Source organism: Mercurialis annua, linkage group LG1-X (assembly GCF_937616625.2).
Source record: "Mercurialis annua linkage group LG1-X, ddMerAnnu1.2, whole genome shotgun sequence".
Lineage (NCBI taxonomy): Eukaryota > Viridiplantae > Streptophyta > Magnoliopsida > Malpighiales > Euphorbiaceae > Mercurialis > Mercurialis annua.
The window spans coordinates 55,204,662-55,226,553 of NC_065570.1; the positions used below are offsets into that span (position 1 = coordinate 55,204,662).

General features: G+C 29.6%; 3 protein-coding genes across 3 annotated transcripts; all 3 read left to right on the forward strand.

Moving 5' to 3' along the window:
* Window positions 1–2,461: 2,461 nt before the first annotated feature.
* Window positions 2,462–6,802, forward strand: LOC126664640 (WAT1-related protein At4g08290-like). The gene is made up of 7 exons (XM_050357139.1): window positions 2,462–2,744; window positions 3,252–3,314; window positions 4,289–4,405; window positions 4,613–4,847; window positions 5,181–5,339; window positions 5,449–5,600; window positions 6,504–6,802. Exons 1-7 carry the CDS (start codon window positions 2,551–2,553, stop codon window positions 6,667–6,669), a joined length of 1,086 nt encoding a protein of 361 aa, XP_050213096.1. The 5' UTR covers window positions 2,462–2,550; the 3' UTR covers window positions 6,670–6,802.
* A 6,076-nt stretch (window positions 6,803–12,878) lies between these two features.
* Window positions 12,879–16,353, forward strand: LOC126664639 (WAT1-related protein At4g08300-like). The gene is made up of 7 exons (XM_050357138.1): window positions 12,879–13,176; window positions 13,549–13,611; window positions 13,955–14,071; window positions 14,462–14,696; window positions 15,282–15,440; window positions 15,537–15,688; window positions 15,961–16,353. The coding sequence occupies exons 1-7, from the start codon at window positions 12,965–12,967 to the stop codon at window positions 16,163–16,165; spliced, it is 1,143 nt and encodes a 380-aa protein (XP_050213095.1). The 5' UTR covers window positions 12,879–12,964; the 3' UTR covers window positions 16,166–16,353.
* Window positions 16,354–18,360: 2,007 nt separating this feature from the next.
* On the forward strand, window positions 18,361–21,778 carry LOC126664742 (gamma-glutamylcyclotransferase 2-3). The gene is made up of 8 exons (XM_050357278.2): window positions 18,361–18,562; window positions 18,653–18,729; window positions 19,390–19,443; window positions 20,652–20,708; window positions 20,779–20,819; window positions 20,913–20,984; window positions 21,329–21,408; window positions 21,529–21,778. The coding sequence occupies exons 1-8, from the start codon at window positions 18,454–18,456 to the stop codon at window positions 21,594–21,596; spliced, it is 558 nt and encodes a 185-aa protein (XP_050213235.1). The 5' UTR covers window positions 18,361–18,453; the 3' UTR covers window positions 21,597–21,778.
* Window positions 21,779–21,892: the final 114 nt, after the last annotated feature.

The window sequence follows — 21,892 nt, forward strand, 5'->3', positions numbered from 1 at the left end:
TTCATATATACCCTGACGTATGTATTTATGTTTCACCTCTACCTCGAAGCACTAAATTAACCTCTTTTCATCAAAAAAAAAGTTTAAAATAGTTTTTCATTTTTAACCTAAGCTAATTAGAGTTTAATTAGAAATGATTTTTTTTTTAAATGAAGGACTATTTTACACTTTTTTTTAAATGAAAAAAAAGTTAATTTAGTGCCTCGGGGTAGAGGTGAAACAATACGTCATGGTATAAATGATTTTTTTCCTAGATCAGGGTATAAACAAAAAAAAAATCAAGATGAGTGGTTTTTAAGTAATTAAGCCTAATTTTTATTAACCATCTCATTTTAGGGTGAGTAAAATGTTCGAACGATCGAATAAACTAACCGAACCAATGACTTTTGTTTGGTTTGTTTCGGTGATAAATTTAAATTTGATCGTTTTGGTTTTATAGTTTTAAAATTTGATTTTTTTGTGATCAGTTCAATTTGAGATTTGAGATTTGGACTGTTAAAATTAACCGAACAGACTAGATAAACTGAATTTTTATTTTTATTTCTTATAATTACTCCTTGTATTTATTTCCAGTAACCAACTTGACAAAATTACCGAATTATTCCGGTTCGGGTCAATTTTGAATTTTATTTTTCAGCCAGTTCAGTTTCACTTGATATTTATAATTTGGTCGGTGCAGTTGACTCGTTAGTTCCATTTTGAGTTTTCAATTTGATTTCAACCGAACCGACTGAAATCTCGCCCTAGGGATAAACATTCCCAAGACCGGATGGGGCCATGACCCCCTGGAAAAATCTTATGTAGGTCCATAAGTTTTTTTCTGAATGAAATTAAGTATAACTATCTCAAATTTTTTATATATACTTAACTACATAATCTTCTTTAATTGAAATTGAGAAATATTAAGATTGTTGTAGATAAAAAAGCATATTTCTATAAACAATTTTTCAAAATGTTCTTTCAAAAAAATTAAATTACCACCAAATGATATCATATCATTAAAAAAAAATCATTAAAGGTTGGAAAAATAATAATAATTTGCAAATTAGAGAAAATAACGTATGATATATATCAAAGGATATAGAATCAACAAAATGACGCAAAATAGGGAGTGTGCTGTTGCTAATGGCACAGTAAAGATGACGAAGGAGATAAAAAAATAATAAAAAATGCGTTCCTATCCTTGGCACGTCGTTACCATTTAAATTTGTTTCCCATTTGTGTTGTGGATTCCATCCCAACTTCTCTATGGATTCCAAACACGATTGCACCCATTCTTTCTTTATTGTTATAATATGCAAATTATGTTCTTGTACACTCACTTCTACATGCAAATTATTGAATTTTCATCATCTTATTGATTATTAAAACATAATTTATATTGGAAAGTTATTATAATCATCCTATTTTATAGGATCAAAAACATATGGGTTTGATTGAAAACAAATCTTTCAAACACTTTTCAATTATAAAATCTTGAATCTTTCTTTTGTGTATATATTTCAATGACAAAATTGAGTTTGACTAGTTAATATGTGTGGATGTTATTAGAGCAAGGTAAAATGATTTTATCTATCAATAACTATTATTAAAAATAATTTTGATAATATGGTCCATCAATCTATGAGTCTTGATAATTATATTCAAAAAAAACAAGTGAGTAGGATAAAAGAAAGTATAGTTAATAGAAATAAAAAATAGGTTTACTATTTTATATATTTTTATGATAAATCAGTTCATATCTGATTTTTTTTTTCAATTATGGACTGGTTTATCATAAAAATAAATTAAAAGACTAAACTATATATTATTTTTATCAATGTTATATTTTATATTTCATCTTTTTTATTTACTGTTTAGATATAATTATCAAGACTCGTAAAATTGACGGATTGAATTGTTAAAATCATATTTTGGGGATGTTTTTGTCAATTTGATCATGATTGTGAACGGAAAAATTATTTTTCCTTAAAGTGATTATTAATAATTTTGTGTATGAAAATGGTAAAAAATTTATGAAAGAAGTTCATAAAAAAACCGGTCTTTGCAAGAAATTATCTTCCAATAAATAATATACAATACATTTTCGTAAAATATTTTTTCATGTAGATACATATTAAACTAAACCGTTCTTATATAGATGAATTTTACAATTTAAAAAGATGGAATTATTATGACAAATAAGTTGAGGGTAGGCAAGAAGTTCCCTCCACATAATAAGGCCATGCATGAGCAAATATTTTAATTACTACATAGCACACTAGACAACGAGTACTGATTATTTTTGTGTTGAAAAAATATATTCTTTTAAAATGAGAAATTAATTACAAGACAGAAAAATTTGTAAATGATCACCAAATAAGCAAGCATTATTCTCTAAAATAATATATTCTTGAGTGGGTTTTGTTCTTTCAGATTTTCCCTTCTTTTCTTGCTTATAAGAAGCCAATTTATTTTCTCCTGATAGTATCACATTCACTTGCACTACTACTTTTTGCTTCCTTTCAATTTTTTATCTCTCAAAATTTAGCGACAGAGATCGATCACTCGATGGGAAAGATGAATGATGTTCTTTATAAGTTGAGACCTTATATTCTTATGGTATGCCTGCAATTTGGCTCTGCTGGCAACTACATTATCAGCATGATCACCCTTAACCATGGGATGAATCGCTATGTGCTTATTGTTTATCGCAACGCCATTGCCGCTATTGTTCTCGCTCCTTTTGCTCTTATTTTCGAGAGGTTATTTCTGGTCGCATAACATAGATATACATACATTTACTCCATGCATTGTGTAGTTTCTTTTAACCCTTGTCAAAAATGTTTAATGTGCTAATTGAAATCATATACGGCGACAGTATTATTTCGATCTGCTGTTAAAGATGTTTAGTTACTTATTTGGACTTCCAGTGACGACTTTTCTCCCTCTTTGAGGGGTAATTTTCTTGAGAGGATTTAATGTTGAATTCAAGTTTATTTCGGCTACTCTTTTGAATATGGTTCAAGAACAAAGTCAGACCCTGTGCCCTACATATCCATAAATGGATAATGTTGTTATACTTTTTATTTATATTTTTTATATTAATGTAGAAAAAATATCAAATATAAAAATTATAATATTATTATCATTTAGAATATGCATGTACATAGGGATAGATTTTATATGTAATTCTAATTAATCAAATCGGAGTTAATTAATTTACCTTTTTACATGTCCCACTTATATTTTTGTTTGTTGTTTATTTGCAGGAAAATAAGGCCAAAGATGACATTTAAAGTCAGTTTACAAATACTGGCACTTGGATTCTTAGAGTAAGGAATTCCACATAATTATGGACACGAGCAATTTTCATAATGACAAAATAAATGTATATAATGCAATTATGACGAAATTTGTAAATATATTTTAAATAAAAAAATTGACACTTTAGGCTAACAGTTTCATGTTTTTAACCAATTATAGTTAAGAAAAAAAACAAAAAGTTATCCAATTTATAAAAGAAATATGATTGAATATCTTCATTATTAGTTTTATGATAATTAATTCATATTTGGAGGATTTTTTATTATAATTTTGTTAATAATATTTTGACAAAATTGGATAGTTAATTCTTAAAATTTTAGAGTTTTTCTGTTATAAACTAATTTATTACAAAAAGGGTTAATTACATATAAAATCACCACCTTTACACGAATTTTCAAAAATAACACGACCTTTAAAACGTGTCAATTCAGGGCATCACCTTTCATTTCTTTTCAAAAATAACATGAGCACGTTTTTAGATAAAATTTTGCTGACTTGGACACCCAATGGGAGTGCCACGTGTCATGCCACGTCAGCAAAAACGCCACTAAAAATGTGCCCATGTTGTTTTTGAAAAGAAATGAAAGGTGGTGCCCTGAATTGCCACGTTTTAAAGGTCGTGTTATTTTTGCAATTTCGTGTAAAGGTGGTGATTTTATATGTAATTAACCCTTACAAAAATAGATTAAGGAATTATAATATGTTTTATTTTTATCAATGGGAGTCTTATTTTTATTTTTTTGTTGGTTAGTTATAATTGACATATGTAACTCATAAAATTGATGGACCAAAACTGATATAATTTTATTGTCCAATAAAACTGATATAATTTTTATTCATGAGATAATTATCAATTTCGTCATAATTTTGGATATATTAGTTTAAAAGCTAAGATATCAAAGACAAAATTAGTTTATTTTATCTTTTATACGCAAATTAATTTAATTAGCTAATTAGATATATATGTATGATTGACAAACAGGCCAATTCTTGACCAAGGGTTCAGTTACTTGGGAATGCAATACACATCTACATCTTATACATCTGCCATTATGAATGCTGTTCCTTCAGTCACCTTTCTACTTGCTGTTATTTTTAGGTATCATTTTCTTTCTTTCTTATACTACCTAAAAAAAATACATGTATAAGCCTAATTTCACGGCTTTTACTAAAAGTATTAATTTATTAATAACAGTATATTTAGTCCGGTACTAGAGAGAATTTTAATTATTATATTTATATATGATGGCGTATTCTATATGTTTTAATATTAATTTAATTTTTTTTAATATGTTATAATAAATAGATTAGAGCGCATAAAAATTAAAGAGATAAGAAGTCAAGCAAAAGTAATTGGAACATTGGTGACATTTGGAGGAGCACTACTAATGGCATTATACAAAGGGCCTGCGATAAATCTGTTAAGCTCTGGTGGATCGGGTCATCATGCAAATTCCGATGACTCTGGTAAACATTGGGTGACGGGAACATTATTAATCATGGTTGGTTGTGTGGCCTGGTCTGCTTTCTACATATTGCAGGTACTCATTCAGATCGTCACTAATTTATAGTGATGGTGTGTTTAGTTTAAATAAAATTTCTTTGTAAATGAATATAATGTTTTTCGTTTTATTTAAAATGGAAAAATAAATTATGATATGGACAACTATAATAATTTATCATGAAATTGATAATTTGGTTCGATAATTTCACATTGTGAATCAATTATATCGAATTAAAAAAAGTGAAAATTTTAATCGATAAAATAAGTTACAACTTAATATAATATTTACACTGTAAGAATAAAATTTAACCAAACTAAGGATAAAAATTATCGGATGCTAATTGAGATTAATTGCATCATATATATGCAGTCGATAACATTAAAGCACTATCCGGCGGAACTTTCTCTATCGTCGTTGATATGCTTATCCGGCACAGCTCAGAGTTTGGCCGTCGCACTAGTAGTCGCTCACCACCCCAAAGCATGGGAAGTTGGGTGGGACTCTAGGCTCCTTGCTCCAGTTTACACCGTAAGATTATCTATACAATAATCTAAAATTTATGGTAATTAATTTTAGCGCAAACAATACATATTATAGAAGTTGGTTAGTAATGAAATTAATTAATGGTGAATTTCAGGGTATTGTAACCTCTGGAATAACATACTATGTGCAAGGAATAGTGATGAAGACAAGAGGCCCAGTATTTGTAACCGCATTCAATCCTTTATGTATGATCATCGTTGCTGCTCTTGGCTCCCTCATTTTAGCTGAGAAGCTTTTTCTTGGAAGGTATACTTTCGCATCTCATTGCTTTTCTTTTAAAAAAAATAAATTGGCCTTCCATGACTTCAGTGTTATATTAGATGTCACAAGGAAATTAAAGACCAATCTATGTGTAGCAATTAGTGGGTATTGTCCTCTTTTTTTTAAAAAAAAGTTAATATATTTACGATTATTATAGAATTATATCTGAATAGAGAATTGACAGTTTCGTCTAGAATTTTATGTTTTAAGTTATTCATATCCTAATAAATAAATAAAATGAAAGGTTTAATTGATAAAAAAAAATACAATTCATCTTAAGTTATTTTTACGATAAATTAGTCCAAATCATATTTCTTTTATAATAACTTAAAAATTCAAATAATCTGATAACATAAATTTTATAATAAATTAGATAGACTTTATTTGATTTTATTGATCCCCCCCCCCCCTCCCCTCTCTCATTATAGATTAATTTATTATAAAAAGAGTTAAGGAACTAAAAAGTATTTTATTTTATTTGGATATAATTTATACAAAACACAATTTTTCTGGACCAAATTGATTTAATTTTTTTTATTCATGATATACTGAAAATTTTAGTATAGTTTTTGGAAAATACAGTTTATACTTTTGACACCTAGCTAGATCGAACAAAATTGGCCTCTCGGACCTTCTAGCGCACTATTACGGATAGGAAAATAATGAAAAGAAAAACATTTTGCTCTATTTCTTTGCCATCCTGGACTACAGACTTGATCAATTTGGTGCTTGGATCAGGTTCGGATCAAATAGAACAGTTTTTCTATAAGCATAATGAAAGCAATAAATTATTTCATTTCACTTAAATTCAATAATATTTTTTTAATTTAATTTTATCTTAAGAATTCTTCGGCTACTGATCGATTTTATATAATGATGACAAAACAGTATACTTGGAGGGGTGATAATAGCAATAGGATTATACTCAGTGGTGTGGGGTAAAAGCAAGGATTACTCATCAACCCAACATTCATCCATTTCGCAAAAGGGTGCTGCTCAGGAATTACCAATTACAGCAACTGATCTTCCAAATAATAAGAATGATGGAATGTAATTTGCTACTAAACATATTAATTTGTGTTTAATAAGCAATTCTTGTATCTATTTTCCTCCATCTTTTTTCTTCTTGGTTTTGTACCCTTTCACCAACTCGGTCAATCTAAAAGTTGAAACATTTCCGATTGTAATTTGGTAATAACTATGCAACATTACATATATATGTCTTTGTCAACCCACCACTAATTAACGCCAAAAAAGTGTAGTTACTAGTTAGTGGGGCTAATAAGATTGTTCTACTTAATTAATTGTGTTTTAGAAATTATAAGCCAAAATGCTTACTTCACCCACTAAACCTACCTTTTTATAGCAGACAGCGTATGTATGTGGAAAAATTCTTACCTCATGAATCACTCTCAAATAAATGAATTTAAAATAAGAAATTCGTGAAAAAATCTGATTTAAGTTAAAAAGAAAATTCATATGTATATGACAAATCTATAGTAAATATGGATAAAAAAAAAATGTTTGAAATTTAAACTTTTTATAACCTTACGGAATATTGAGTATTCTATATTTAAATTAAGAAAACAAATTCAACATATATACTCTTTAACAGCTTGGGTTATGAGTTTCACACACTTGCAGTGCTTAACAAGAAATTTTGGTATGAGAATTAAAGATGGAACAAAGAAAAATTGGATTTAAAAGCAAATTTAGCATACATTTGTAGGCCTAATAATTTTTTTTTTCCAAACGATAGAAATTCATTAAGAAGATTCAAGTATAAAATATGAAAGTCAAATCACAACCCACATTATGATCTTTCAAAATTGAACAATTAAAAGTTAAGTAACAATTCCGGATAAGCAATAAATAATCAAAAGTGAGAAAAAATCCGTGATTATGTTTCCGCATAAACTTAACAACGATGAAACTATGTTTCTCGTAGACGGAGTATTTAGATAGTTCTTTTTCCGATTTGTTTTTGAAACCGCTCTATCCGGTTGAGCTTAGCATTCCGATCTCCATCTTCAATGAATTCTTATCAAAGATAGCCCAACAAACCTCCCTAATTTTAGATCTACAATAGTTTAAAGGCCTAATTACTTAAAAACCACTCACCTTGTAACTTTTTTCATTTATACCACGACCTAGGAAAATTTTCAATTGTACCCTATTTTTGATTTTTATGTTTCGTTTGTACCCCAAGAGTAAATTTTTTGATTATTTAATTAATTTAAAGATAAAAATATTAAAAATAAGATATATAAATGATTAACATTAACGTTTTATTAGAATATAGGTTAAAAATGAAGGACTAATTTAAATTCTTTTTTAAAAGAAAATAGGTCTATTCAACTCATTAGGTAGAGGTGAAACATAAAAATCAAAAATAGGGTACAATTGAAAATTTTCCTGTATCATGGTATAAATGAAAAAAAGTTACAAGGTGGGTGGTTTTTAAGTAATTAAGCCTAGTTTAAATGGGTTTTCAAACTCTCCGAATATATATCTACAAGAACTTTGATAGATCTAAAAACCCCCATTTTTTAAGATCTTCAAAAACTTGTATAGATCTAAAAAACACCCCACATATATTTTAGATCTTAAAGAATCGGATCTCAAATTCGAAAACCCATCAAAAATCTTGATAGATCTAGCACCTACAAACACCAAAAACTCTTAGACTTATTCAAATATGAAAAATATAAATTAAAACCCAAAAACTTCATAATCAAAGAATTTATTCAACTAAAGAAGGATATAGTAGATCTATAGTAAATAGTATTATGGGCAGAAAGAAAATGATTTTCCGGCTAATACCGGAGAAATCATCTTCTCCCACTCTTAAAAAGATGAACAAATGAAGAATTTTTTTTTTTAGAGAGAAGGGAGAGCAAATATTTGAGAGAGAGAGTAAGTAGCTATCCACTTTGTTAGGTCTAATAATTCAAAATTCAATATATGTTGCTTTTGTCGATCATGTTCAAAAATGTTATTTATCAACTATAATTTAATTTTAAAAATGTTATTTTAATTATAGTTGTTTACACCGAAACAAACCGTCTATTTTGAATTAACAGAACAGTGAACACGATTTTATTCTCATAACAGTCTATGAGTTACAAAATTAATAATGTGATTGAAATGACGCGATGGTGCATGTAAAGGAATTGAATTCCTCTTTTCACATGACCTTATATTATTATTCCCCCATGGCAAGTACGTAATATCAAAAGATAAAAGCTGTATCATCTACAGAATTAATTAATAGCTTCCTAGATAGGCCATTTTCACAGGGAATTTACTGTTATTAATAGAAAATATAAAATTTGGCAAGCAGATCAAAGGAATAATATACATGTATGGACACAAATAAGCATAAATTAATGTCAACCCTGATATGATGTAACTTGTTAGTGCCTTTTTTCTCCTTTATTTTGTAACTACGAATATGAATATGAATATGAATATAAATATAAATATAAATATGAATATGCATTGAAATTTATCTTTTTTTATTTTTCGGAAAATATCTCCAAAATAATAATTTCCTTTATTCCATGATAATATAAATGATTATTATGTACTTTACAGTAGTCCTTTTATAGCTGACACAAGTAAAATTACTTAAATTTGAGGCATGGCCGCATAAATATATATGTAAGCTGCTAATTAATTCTCATTTGAGAATGTGGGATTCCACCAGCCTTTGGTTGGAATCCAAATACGAAAGCACCTTCTTTTTTTTTTCCTTTGGCTACTATCTTCCCATGTGGTTTTATGTATTCTTGAAAAATATGCTATTGTTCTCTGTGGAGTATTATAATTTGGATTAATTGCACATTAATATATGAATTTTATCCTAATTTGCAATCACAACACTTTAATACTTGACAATTATCTCACTGACTTTCATTTTTTTTGATAAATTGGTACACCGATCAATCGTGTAACAACACGCGGATGTATATCATAATGTCCACGTTAGTGTTTTTCTAGTTGATGTACCAATTTGTAAAAAAGTGAAAGTCATGTCACACTATAAAAGTTTAGATAGGAATGAAAAGAAATAAGTAACCTGGGCTTTAAAGCATAATTAAAGCAGCTAGGAACTACGTCATGAAGCGTTTATACATAAATTAGTAACCTTTTTCTCAAAACTTAGTGCTCTTCTCTTATTATCATTAATAATCATAATCATAATCATAATCATAATCGTAGTATGTAGTTATTGTTACTCTCTTTGTTTCAAATTTATATACACCCTTTATTATTTTTGGATATTTAATTTTAGAGATATTCATATTATTATATTTTTTGCATTCCGGTGATCGAACTTTTATTTGTTTCAATTTGGTTATTAAATTTATTTTATTTTCATTTGAAGTAGACTTTAAATTTATTTCAACGGGAATTTTTCCGGCAAAAAATGCATGTGGCAACCGGATTTTACTTCTTTTTTGCCTAAAAATTTGACATAGACCAAAAAAAACTCCCTCCTTAATTGAAATTAGAAAATGATAAGTTTTTAGAAAAATATTTCCAAGTGGCGGAATCCGGCTGCCATTCATTTTTTCCGGAAAACCTCTGTTGAAATAAAATTAAAGTTTAGCAAACAAAATGAAACAAATCAAAATTCGACCAACAAAATAAAATTAAGCGATAGTTTCAGTATGTCAATTATTCATTATGTTTAATTCTAAATTATCACTGTTATTTAGATGATTAAATGTTATACAAACTCTTAATAATTATGGCAGAATATGTATTAGAAAAGAAGGTCATTTGAAAACATATACTATTTAATTAAATAAAGATAATTGTGATATTTTTTTTACAAACTATTTCATATTATCTAAGTAAAATAAATTTTTTAATATCTATATTATTATAAAATGTCTATCCATTTAAAACGAAAGAAATATAAATGAAAACAATATGAAATATTTATAATCTATTTCAATGGCTCCACACGCGCCCACACATACATGTATATAAAAGAACAAATTGTGAAGATAAAAAAAATTAATGAAAAGATAATTGCATACTGAAAACAGAACATATTATTGGAATTTAGATTGATGGATGGATGAATTTGATAGATTATATGCTACAGTGAGATGTTGTGGTAAGATGCTACCGATATCAGCAAATTTTCTGAAGAGACTAAACAATAGATGGAGATAAATAGAGCACATTATTGGAATAAGAATAATTAAGTTTGTAAAACTAAAATTGGAGATAATCATTTCAAAAGCAATGGAACTGAGTCATCTTAGACGTTTGTGGTTTTCCACATCACATAGGGGTATTTTACATAAGAGAAGTTTCTAATGCTTAAGTTAGGTATGAACAAACATAAACTTATTATAGTAAATTTAGCTAACTTCATAATTTTAATAGTAACGTTCTCTAAATTCCACTATCAAAACGAATTTATAACATTTAATTTTATGCATTTTGAGGTTTTTTAAATGATTTTAATTGGCAAAATGAATTAACATACTCAAATTATAATAAAATTGATAAATATATTTCTAATAAGAAGACAATGATAGTTTGGTCCAATAATTTTATAATCTAGATCAATTAATATTCAAACAACAATTAAAGAACATGAAAGATTTAGTTGATAAAGATAAATTACATTTTAGTCTTCTAACTTATTTTTATGATAATTAAGTCCACCATTGGAGAAAAATTCATACAAAATTGCAAAATAACCTATTCAGTTAATTTTATAAAAACAAATATGTTATTATCAATTTTTTAAATATATTATTTATGATTTTTTTAATCTAAATATAGACAAATTCATCATAAAATTAACTTAAAATATTAAATTGTGTCTTATTTTTATCAATTATAAGTACCCTTCATCTTTTTTATCTGCTACTTGGATATATAATTAATATGAGATATAAAATTATTGGACTAGAATAGTATATATTTTTTTATTAAGAATATATTTATCAATTTCATTATATTTGTGGATACATTATTTCATATTAATGTAATTTTGATATTATCAATTTTTTAAATATAATAAAAGTGAAAAAGTTTAAACTCGAGTCTTATATTTAAAAGTGATGTTTTTATTTGTTCCTAGACTAAATATGTAGATACAACATTGATTTTTTTTTTCATGGGATAAACATAAGGTATAAAGTGAAGTGAATTAATCATATACAAATAAAAACTACTCAGATTCATTGGTTAATTTAATTTAGTTGTTTGCCTAAGCATTTTCCAACCAACTTATGATTCCACAATAGGATTAAGGTCAAATTATGAACTTGATTATCACAAACACTAATCACCAATGAGTGATTGGAGTTTGGTCAATTGTATTTTGGAAATACCACCACACTTTTAAAGCTCCTATTTACACAATTACATCATCTTTTGAGCACTAAACCTCAATTTCATTTGATAAGGTGGCAAACTAAACCCACCTCCAAATAAAAAAATAAAATAGCATTTTCATAAAGATATCAAAAAGGAACTCCCATCTCTTAATGATAATTATGAGCTTGTTTTAAAAATACTAATAAACAAGGATTCTATAGTACATATGATATATCACACCAAATGGAGGATTCTCTAGGTTTGCTTTTGGAATATAAATGAAATAAGTGATTTAAGCTATTGGATAAAGGAATCTAGGAAAAGAATAACGGAGTAGGCCTAAGTAGTAATTAGTTACTTATGACATGATAATTTACATGTAAACTTTTTTATATTTTTTTCTTTTATTTTTAATTTTTATAAACTTTTTTGTTAATCGAATCCATGAATAAAAACACAGATCGGGTCTAAATAAGAGACTTGTGATATAGAGTTATAAAAAGGTAAATAAATTTTAAATCTATCATTTTAATTATTTTATCAAATATATTTCTAAAATTAAATGTAGACAGTCCGGTCTATCGATTTTACGAATTTATAATAATTATATTCAAATCTCAATTGGAACGAGTCCAGAATTACGTAAAGTAAGGTTTCTCTGTCCTAGGTGGATTCACTTTTAAAATGATATGCTCAAACCATACATTATTTAATTAGAATTTGAATATAGTGTCTTAATTTATAAAATCAATGGATCAAACTGTTAACTTTTTTAAGATATATTTGACAAAAGAGATAAAGTTATGAATAAAAAAAATCATTTTACCTAATAGAAGTGGTATATTTCTTATCATTTTTAATATTCTTTTGTTGCTTTTTCGGGTCTATAAGAAGGGACAACTCCCATAATGTATTTGCATGCATTGAGAGACTTGAGTTAGTAAGAAGTAGCTTTGTACTCTACGAGTGAGGAAAAGAGAGAAATCTAGAGAGAGAAAATGGAAGAGCAAAGCAAATGCAAGAAGCTATGCAGTGGATTAGTGAAAGCTAAACCATTTATAGCAATGATATCTCTGCAATTTGGATATGCAGGAATGTATATAGTTACTATGGTTTCCCTCAAACGTGGCATGAATCATTACGTTCTTGCTGTTTATCGTCATGTTGTCGCTACTCTCGTCATTGCCCCTTTCGCTCTTCTTCTTGAAAGGTCTCTTTTTCTTTTGCTTTTTATCGTCGTGTTTAGAGATAACTTATAAAACGGCCGAAATAAAAAAAAATAGCATAAATTTATTGTCGAGTGTTGAATTTCATCTAACAGCTTAGAACAATAATATATAGTTGGAACAGTAATAGTTGAAACAAACAGGTCGTATAAATAGTTTATGAAAAATTCTTGCCATATATGGTTTATGGTGTACTACTCAAGTGAACTCTATAATTCAAGAATAATAGAGTTCTTAAGAGAAAGATATGATATAGATAAAAGAATTGCATAGTTTCTTGAATTTTATCAGATTTGGGATGTGATCATTGCTTTGTTATTGCTAATGAATGTTTTTCTTGATTTCATTATTTACAGGAAAATAAGGCCAAAGATGACGCTGCCTATCTTTCTCAGAATTGTAGCTCTTGGTTTTCTAGAGTAAAGCCCCTACACATCATCATCCTTTTTAGTATTAGTGTTAATTATAACATTACACATTTATTATAATATGTTCTAATGACTTAGTGAGCTATACGTATGCTTATAAAAAAAAATGTGCTATATGAAAAAGAAGATTACTTAAAAACTCGGATTGATTATTCTTCAGTCCAATAGATTCCTAGAATTTGCATTGGGGCCCTATAAAGAAAAATTTATTAATTTGCATATGGCAACCAACCAGTTTATTAGCAATGAAAAAAAATTAATATCATGTGATTCTTATGCTTTTTCGAAAAAAATAGAACACAATAATTAATATGTACATATGGAAAATCCGCAGGCCAGTGCTTGATCAGAATATGTACTATGTGGGTATGCAGTATACATCAGCAACATTTGCATCTGCCTCACTCAATGTTCTTCCTGCCATAACCTTTATCATGGCAATAATTTTCAGGTAAAATTATACATAATCATTTAATTAGTATACTGAAACAACTATATTTGGCACGTCATCCGTTATAAATTGAATTAAACTATATCACATCATAAATTGATATTGTGTACTTTTTTTATTATGATTTGATAACATGGTGAAATTAAATTGAATTATGTATAGCTATAGTTGACGTGTTGAATTGATGGAGTCTATCTACATATAAAGACGTATATCTAGTGTGACTTAGCAAGGGTCCATAACTTTAAAGAAGATGATCAGATTAAGGCCACTAAAATTCATAGCTCCAATCATAGTCACCAACCTCGTAATATTTCTTTTAAGACAGTTGAGGAAAATTAGTAAGTAATAAAAGATTGAAGATCAAAGAATGATCATGGTAAATTACAGGTTGGAGAGAGTGAACATAAAAAGGGTACGAGATATAGCAAAGATTGTGGGAACATGTGTTACAGTTGGAGGAGCAATGGTGATGACAATGTATAAGGGCCCAGTCCTTGACATTATAAGGTCCCATGGAGCTACTCACAACCATGCCACTGAACCCGCTAATCAGCATTGGATTATGGGAACTCTTCTTCTTCTTGGCAGTTGCTGTGGCTGGGCTGGCTTTTTTATTCTTCAGGTAACTCATATTCTATAGCTCACCCTCCCTTTTAAACTCCAAACTTTACACTTTTGCAGACTAATCTTATTAAAGATTTTGCATATGGGACATGCACTACATGGACATTCCTCGAGCCTTATAGTTTTGCAACGAATATGTATCCATGTCTAAGTAATCCCAAGGGATTAAATACGTCTGTCGCTAAATGCAGCACCAACATAATGGAACTGCAGATAGCAACGTATGGAGTAGTTCATTTACTTAGAGATGAATAAATATTTGTCGCCAAAATTCAGCACCCGGAAAATGGCCCCATAGCTAGCGACAGATTTACTGATATCTGTCACTAAATATTCGGTTGTCTTATTTCCATCACCAAATTCAATTGTGGTGTTTTTTGCCGAGAAGTTCGAGACGGATACAGTGACAGATGTCCCAAACTCGTCGCTGATTACCAAAAAGATTAATCCTCCACACATCAATATTCCATCTTTAATCCATAGCTATTATATAAATTAGCGATAGATTGAAGTCTGTTGCTCTATATATAGTAGCGGACTAACCAGCCAAATTATTTACTAAATTGTTGAAAAATGGTTACAGTCATTTACATTGAAGAAATACCCAGCAGAGCTTTCACTTACAGCGTTGATATGCTTGATGGGTTCGGTGGAAGGTTCAATAGTGGCACTTATCATGGAGAGAGATATGACTGTCTGGCAAATTGGCTTTGACTCAAGGCTTCTTGCTGCTGTTTACACTGTAAGTATTGTAGTTAGTTTCATGAATATTTTTATCAATCAAATTATATACTGTGTAATTAATAATTAAATTTGTAACTTTGTAATATAAAACCAGGGAGTGGTCTGCTCGGGATTTGCATATTATATTCAAGGAATGGTAATCAAAGAAAGAGGGCCTGTGTTTGTCACCTCTTTTAGCCCTCTCTGCATGATCATCACTGCTATTCTTGGAATCATTATTCTATCTGAACAACTTCACCTCGGAAGGTAATCGCTAATTAATATTAAGAAAAAAATTACTTTCCCTCGTAAAGTCAGAATTACTCCTTTCTCCTCAAATTCTAAAAATAAATTATTTTCTCTTAATTTTTAGTTATCTTAATAGTCAGGAAAAATAATGAATTTTAAATACAGGAAAAAACATTAATTTTGATCTTATTTGGAATGACAAAAATAGTAAAATGGCCCATCATAACGAATTTTCTTGTTTTTAAAAGGGTAACATTAATTAGTGTTTGATTAAAATGAATATATTGCAGTGTAATTGGAGCAGTTTTCATAGTGATTGGGCTGTATTCAGTGGTATGGGGTAAAAGCAAGGATAGTAGTGTAAATAATTTATCAGCAGCATCATCATCATCAACAATGACAAATGAGAAAAATGGCAGCACTCTTGAATTGCCCATTTCTGATACTACTAAACCATCAACCAATTTTGGTAACAGCAATAACAATAATGTGTAGAATAGTATATATGGAACTGATGGATGGAGTATTAAAAGTATGATGCAATAAGAAGGATTGGAAAATAGATATATATATATATATAGGTATGTATTATGAGATGTATTTTATATTTATGCTTTTCATCTCTAAAATGTATGCTGAGATTTTGATTACTTAATTATAAACATGGGCGTCATCTTTCCTCAGTTTATTTCTAGTTGATTAATTTATATAGTGTTCAAAAGGGGAGAGTGAATGCAATAATAAAAAAGGAAAAGCATTACTCCCGACCGATACAATTGTCTATTTTTTTCATTCTCACACTTTAAGGAAACATGATTAATATTCTAAATTTTTATAAATTTATCTTTATTTTTCTATTATACTCTTATGAATACAATGACTAATTCAGTTTCTAATTGAGATAATGACAATAAATAGTGCTAAAGTTTTAAAATAAGTACAAAAAAAATGGGCGATATTTTTTAATCACTTATTCTTTTATATTTCGCGCCTCCTCTTTTGTATTTCTAGTTATGCTACGGATCAGAATAATGGATATCATTATGTGTAGAAAAGATGCTGAAATGAACCAAATTCTCTGCACGTTAGGCAAATGGGCAGCAGATTGAGAAAAAAATGCTGTATACCTAGTTGTAATGATATGGGGATGCGGCAAGATCATAATTCTCTAGCTTCTATATGCTAAAAAAGAAATACAGACAGCTGCTACAAATCTAGTTGCATGCTGAGAAATTGTGTAGCTGACACTTACATTACAGTAAGAATTTGAATCTTATGCCTGGGAATCAGGCATGTCATGTGAGTGTATAGGAATGAATGAATCAAAGCATCAACAGACCACAAAATGTAACAACTAAGTTTGGTTTAAGGTTGAGGTCCACCCAGCTATGCCTATAACAAACATTTCATTCATTCCTTTATCCTCTTTCCAACACATTTAAACCTTTTTTTTGGTACATGTGTATGAGGTGTTAAATGAGTTTAAACTATGAGAACACCTTTAATCTTTTTATATTTGGATTAATTTTCATTCAAACCGGATAGATTTTTTTACGGAAGGCAAAACTCTAATCTCAAGTGGTCAAAAGTGTTTTACCAATCACATACATTGAGGTTAAGTCAAATAGCCCAACAAAAAACTTTAAATTCATTTATCATTTCCTTTCCTCTTTTATAGAAAATGTTAAGTCAAAAGTCTAAATAATTTATACTAAGTAGTAAGTACACTCATTTAAATTTTAATTTTAAAGAAAACAGAGATTCTAATTTAGAATTTACAAGTTTGAAAAATTCATTTCTATCATTAGATTTATAGACATAAATGTACATAGACCAAATTTTTACTCCTTTTTGAGTCAACCCGTTTTAAATTTATAAAAGCATAAATTTTTTAGAGCAAATTACGCTATGATCCCTGAACTATATCATAATTAACAGTTTGGTACTCCTTATTTCAAAAGTCTACTTAATGGTCACTCAGTTTTAATTCCGTTAACTATTAGGTCTCTCCGTTAATTTCGACACTTATTTTTAAACGATTTGATACCCCACCTTTAATTTTGTGAACGATTTGGTCCCTCACTTTTAATTTTATTAAACGATTTGATCCCTCACTTTTAAACGATTTAGTGCCCGAGTTTCAATCCATTAAACGATTTGGTCCCTCAAATTAACAGAAGGATCTTTCAGTTTACGGAATTAAAACTGGGGGACCATTAAGTAAATTTTTGAAACAAGGGGTACCAAAATGTTAATTATAGTATACCTCAGGGGCCTCTAAATAATTTGCTCAAAGTTTTAAAATCAAACTGAACCTAATCATTTCTCAGTTTGGTTCATTATTTTTTTAGTTTGTTTCATATTTTATCTATTTAGTTTCTACTTGCACTAAACCTTCTCAATGTTTAAAACCGAACCGAACCAAAGTGAAAAAATAAAAAAATATTTGTATAGTCATTACCAAATGTTCTTCTATTTTTGCAGACTGCTTCTTCTAAGTATCTGCTTCATTGCATTAGTGTTAAAATTGCTATTGACAAGTAAAGAAGACCTCGAGCAGTCAAGCTTACACCATTTTTTTTGAAATGTGCAATTGGGCTTTAGCAGAAAAAAACGATGTTGGGCCCAAAAGAAATGACAAAAAGTTCAGAACAGATAGTTAGGTCTGAAATGAAGTAGAGAGTTGGTTGGTAGTTAATTTTGGTTTATTGTTGGCCTCTGTGTGTACAATACAATTGGATGATTTTGGTTTGCTATCTCATCGTGTAGAGGAAGAAATAAAAATGGTGATGTGGGTATTTGGGTATGGTTCTTTAATTTGGAAAGCCGGCTTTAACTACGATGATCGATTTGTTGGTTTTATTAAAGGCTATCGCCGTGTCTTTTACCAAGGTACGTACGTTTTCATTTCTACCTCCATTATTTGTGTTCAACAAAAAAATGCTTATATTTTCTGGGTTTTTTTTTTTATGTTGTTGATAGGCAGCACTGATCATAGAGGGACTCCTGAGTATCCAGGCAGAACTGTCACTTTAGAATCTGCTGAGGGTGAAGTTTGTGTGAGTTTCTTTAATTAACATCATCAACCTTTTATTAGTTTCCACATTTTTCAATTTGTAATTTAGTATTACTGAGTGCATTACTTCATTTGCTTTAACTAAATTACCTTTTAATTCCTGAAAGCGACAATTAATTTTTCCTTTTGGCTTCAAGCAAACTGTTTCAGCAACTCCCCACATTATTTGTTTGGATTTCTTGTAAGTATTTGTTAGCAATGTCAAAATCTAGTTGTTTAGTGTGATTTACTTTCTTCTGCAAGCAAGAAACACTCACTTGACCTATGCTTATCTGAGGATTGTTGATTCTGGATTTCCAAATTGCTCTAGCAATTGCCATTTTTTTCATTTATTTTAACCGTGTGAGCTACACGATAGAGTAATCTATTTCATTACATTCACAATGAAAGTAATACACTATCATCTAAATAGATGGATGTAGTTGGGGAGAGACTTGAACTCGAGACCTCTACAAATTTTCATAAAATGCGAATACCAATCAGATCGGTCTCTGACTGATCCTGCAATTGGCATTTTTTGATACATTGTCATTGATACTACTTTTTATAATAACTGGACTACGATGATATATCTTATATGTTTATGTTGACAAGTTCTGTGAATTTAAAAGTTTGATCTTTCTTCTGATTTGTGAGACCATAGTGGGGAGTTGCATACAAAATCTCTGGTAAGGAGGATGAAGACACTGCACTGACGGTAAAGCATTACTTTTCTTTTCTGATGATTATTGTTGAGGACATCTTTGCTTTAAGTTGCGATTTAGAATCTCTCCGTGCCAATTTGACTGCTTTTCCGTTGTGCTATCGAGAAATGGTTGTGCAATAGGACAGCTAGGGGTGTCAAAATGGATTAGCGGGTCGTGTTCGTGTCGTGTCGACTCGACCCACTCTGTTGACACGATTAAGGTCAACTCGAACACGACCCATTTAATTAATCGTGCCAAAATTCCCAACCCTGACACGACACGAATTTTAAACGAGTGACACGACACGACACGATTAACACGTTAAGATAAATAGGTAATACGATTAACACAATTACACGGCTAACACGACCCACTTAACATTTAAGAATTTTTTAAATCATATAAATATAATTTTAACCTCAACTTTATCAATTAATTTTCAAATTGTAAAATTTCAATATAATTAATTTATTTTTATACTAATATAATTAATTTAGTAATTTTATTATATATTTTTTATAATTATAACTATTTTATTTTTATATTATTATAAATAATAGAATTTATAAACGGGTTAGGTGGGTTAGATGGGTTCGCGAGTGAAACCGTGACACGATCCATTTATTTCGTGTCATAAACGGATTGACACGTTTTCGACACGAACCCGCTAAGCGTCAACCCGGATTCGCCAAACTTACGGGTTAGACGAATTGTGTTATCGTGTCATGACCAATTTTGACACCCTGACAGCCTATTGACTGCTACTGGTAGGTTTAGGAATTTTGTATAATGAAAATGGTGAAGTTAAGCCACAAGTGAAATCAAACCTCATGCACATTATCTGGAGAAGAAAGAATCATGAAAACTGGAGTCAGCCCGGAACAATTTAGATGTCTTCTAACTTTATGGAAACTGAAACCTTCCTTTATGTATTGGATTAAAGATGTCATTGAACCACAACCCCTGTTGTTGTACGGAAACTTCTTTAGTCTTACGTTTTGGCGGCAATTTTATTTCTGAAAAAGCTTCTGGAACTCCATTATAAACTATTTTTATGAAAAATATCATTTCGCAGTTTCTCTGTGGCAGAGTTATATGAACATGTCCGTTTGCCGATGAACCATTGTTTTGGTGAACTTACTCTGTGTTAATGTTTCCCTTTTTTCATCAGCTTGGAATTAATTGATCTAACCACTCCCATTTTCATTGTTGTCTGCAGTATTTAGAAGTGAGGGAGAAGCAGTATGATCAGAAAGCTTATGTCGATTTCTTCACTGTAAGTTCGAAGTGTCGGTATAATTTTAGATCATAAATCATGAATGCATGGTGCTGAAATTTGTTTCCAGGAGCTTACAGCTACAACTCCGGCTGTATCAGGAGTAATGCTGTAAGTAGGGAAAAAATCTCCATTGATTATTACCATCCATTTAATAATAGATAACTGTACTGATTGATCCTATATTGGCATCCTTTTGTCCAGATACATAGGATCAAAGGACAAGAAGCATAACAAAAATTACTTGGGGCCTGCACCTCTTGAAGACGTGGCCAAGTATGTATCTTGAATCTGTGTTTTTCTTTTAATCTAAAAAGCCACTCAAGAAATTCTTCGATTTCTTTTGCAAGCAGATGATTGCTCGTCTCCTCCTTACCTTCCACAAATTGTTGGGATATTGAGTACTATCCAGAAAAACATTTAAGAAGTCCATCATTTTTTATCTCGGTTTCTTCCATTTTGAAGAAAGAAATGATCCCAAAGAGTCGATCTTTATTTTAGTTAAATCTTTCTTTGATTGATCGTGTGATATTCCCTTCAGCTTTTACTGACTAGGGCATTAGTTCTTTTGCAAAACCTTGTATCTGAAATCTGGATTACCCAAAAATGTTGCTCTGCAGACAAATAATCCAGGCAGAAGGACCCTCAGGACCTAACAGAGATTATCTTTTCCATCTTGAAACGGCCCTTCTTCAAATTGGTGAGTCTCTATTGTCATTTTTACTTGCACTAGAAGTTACTGCTACTCTTATCTCCCTCATTTTGTTTTTGTTCATTTTGTTCAAATTGGTGAGTCTCTGTTTGTTCATTTTCTTTTAAGGATGCGAGGACAAGCATGTAATGGATCTTGCAAATGAAGTGAGACGCATTCTTTCAGATAGGGAGTAAAGAGAGTTAAGTTCCTAACACTACAAAAGATGGCCACAAAGATTTGAATACTACAACAGATAAAATAATGGGCTCCTCATACTATTATGTTATCCAAAAACATAAATGTTGAAATGAACGACAAAATTAATGTTTATAAAAATATATCATTATAATTTCAAAGCTTGAAAAGTTTACATGAAGATTTGCAATTTAAGTATCTAACTTTTAGAATTGAGCTCAAATCACTTTATGCACAGAGATGTGCAGAAATACAATACCATGGAATTGTAATCTCGCAAAAGGACTGGTTATGT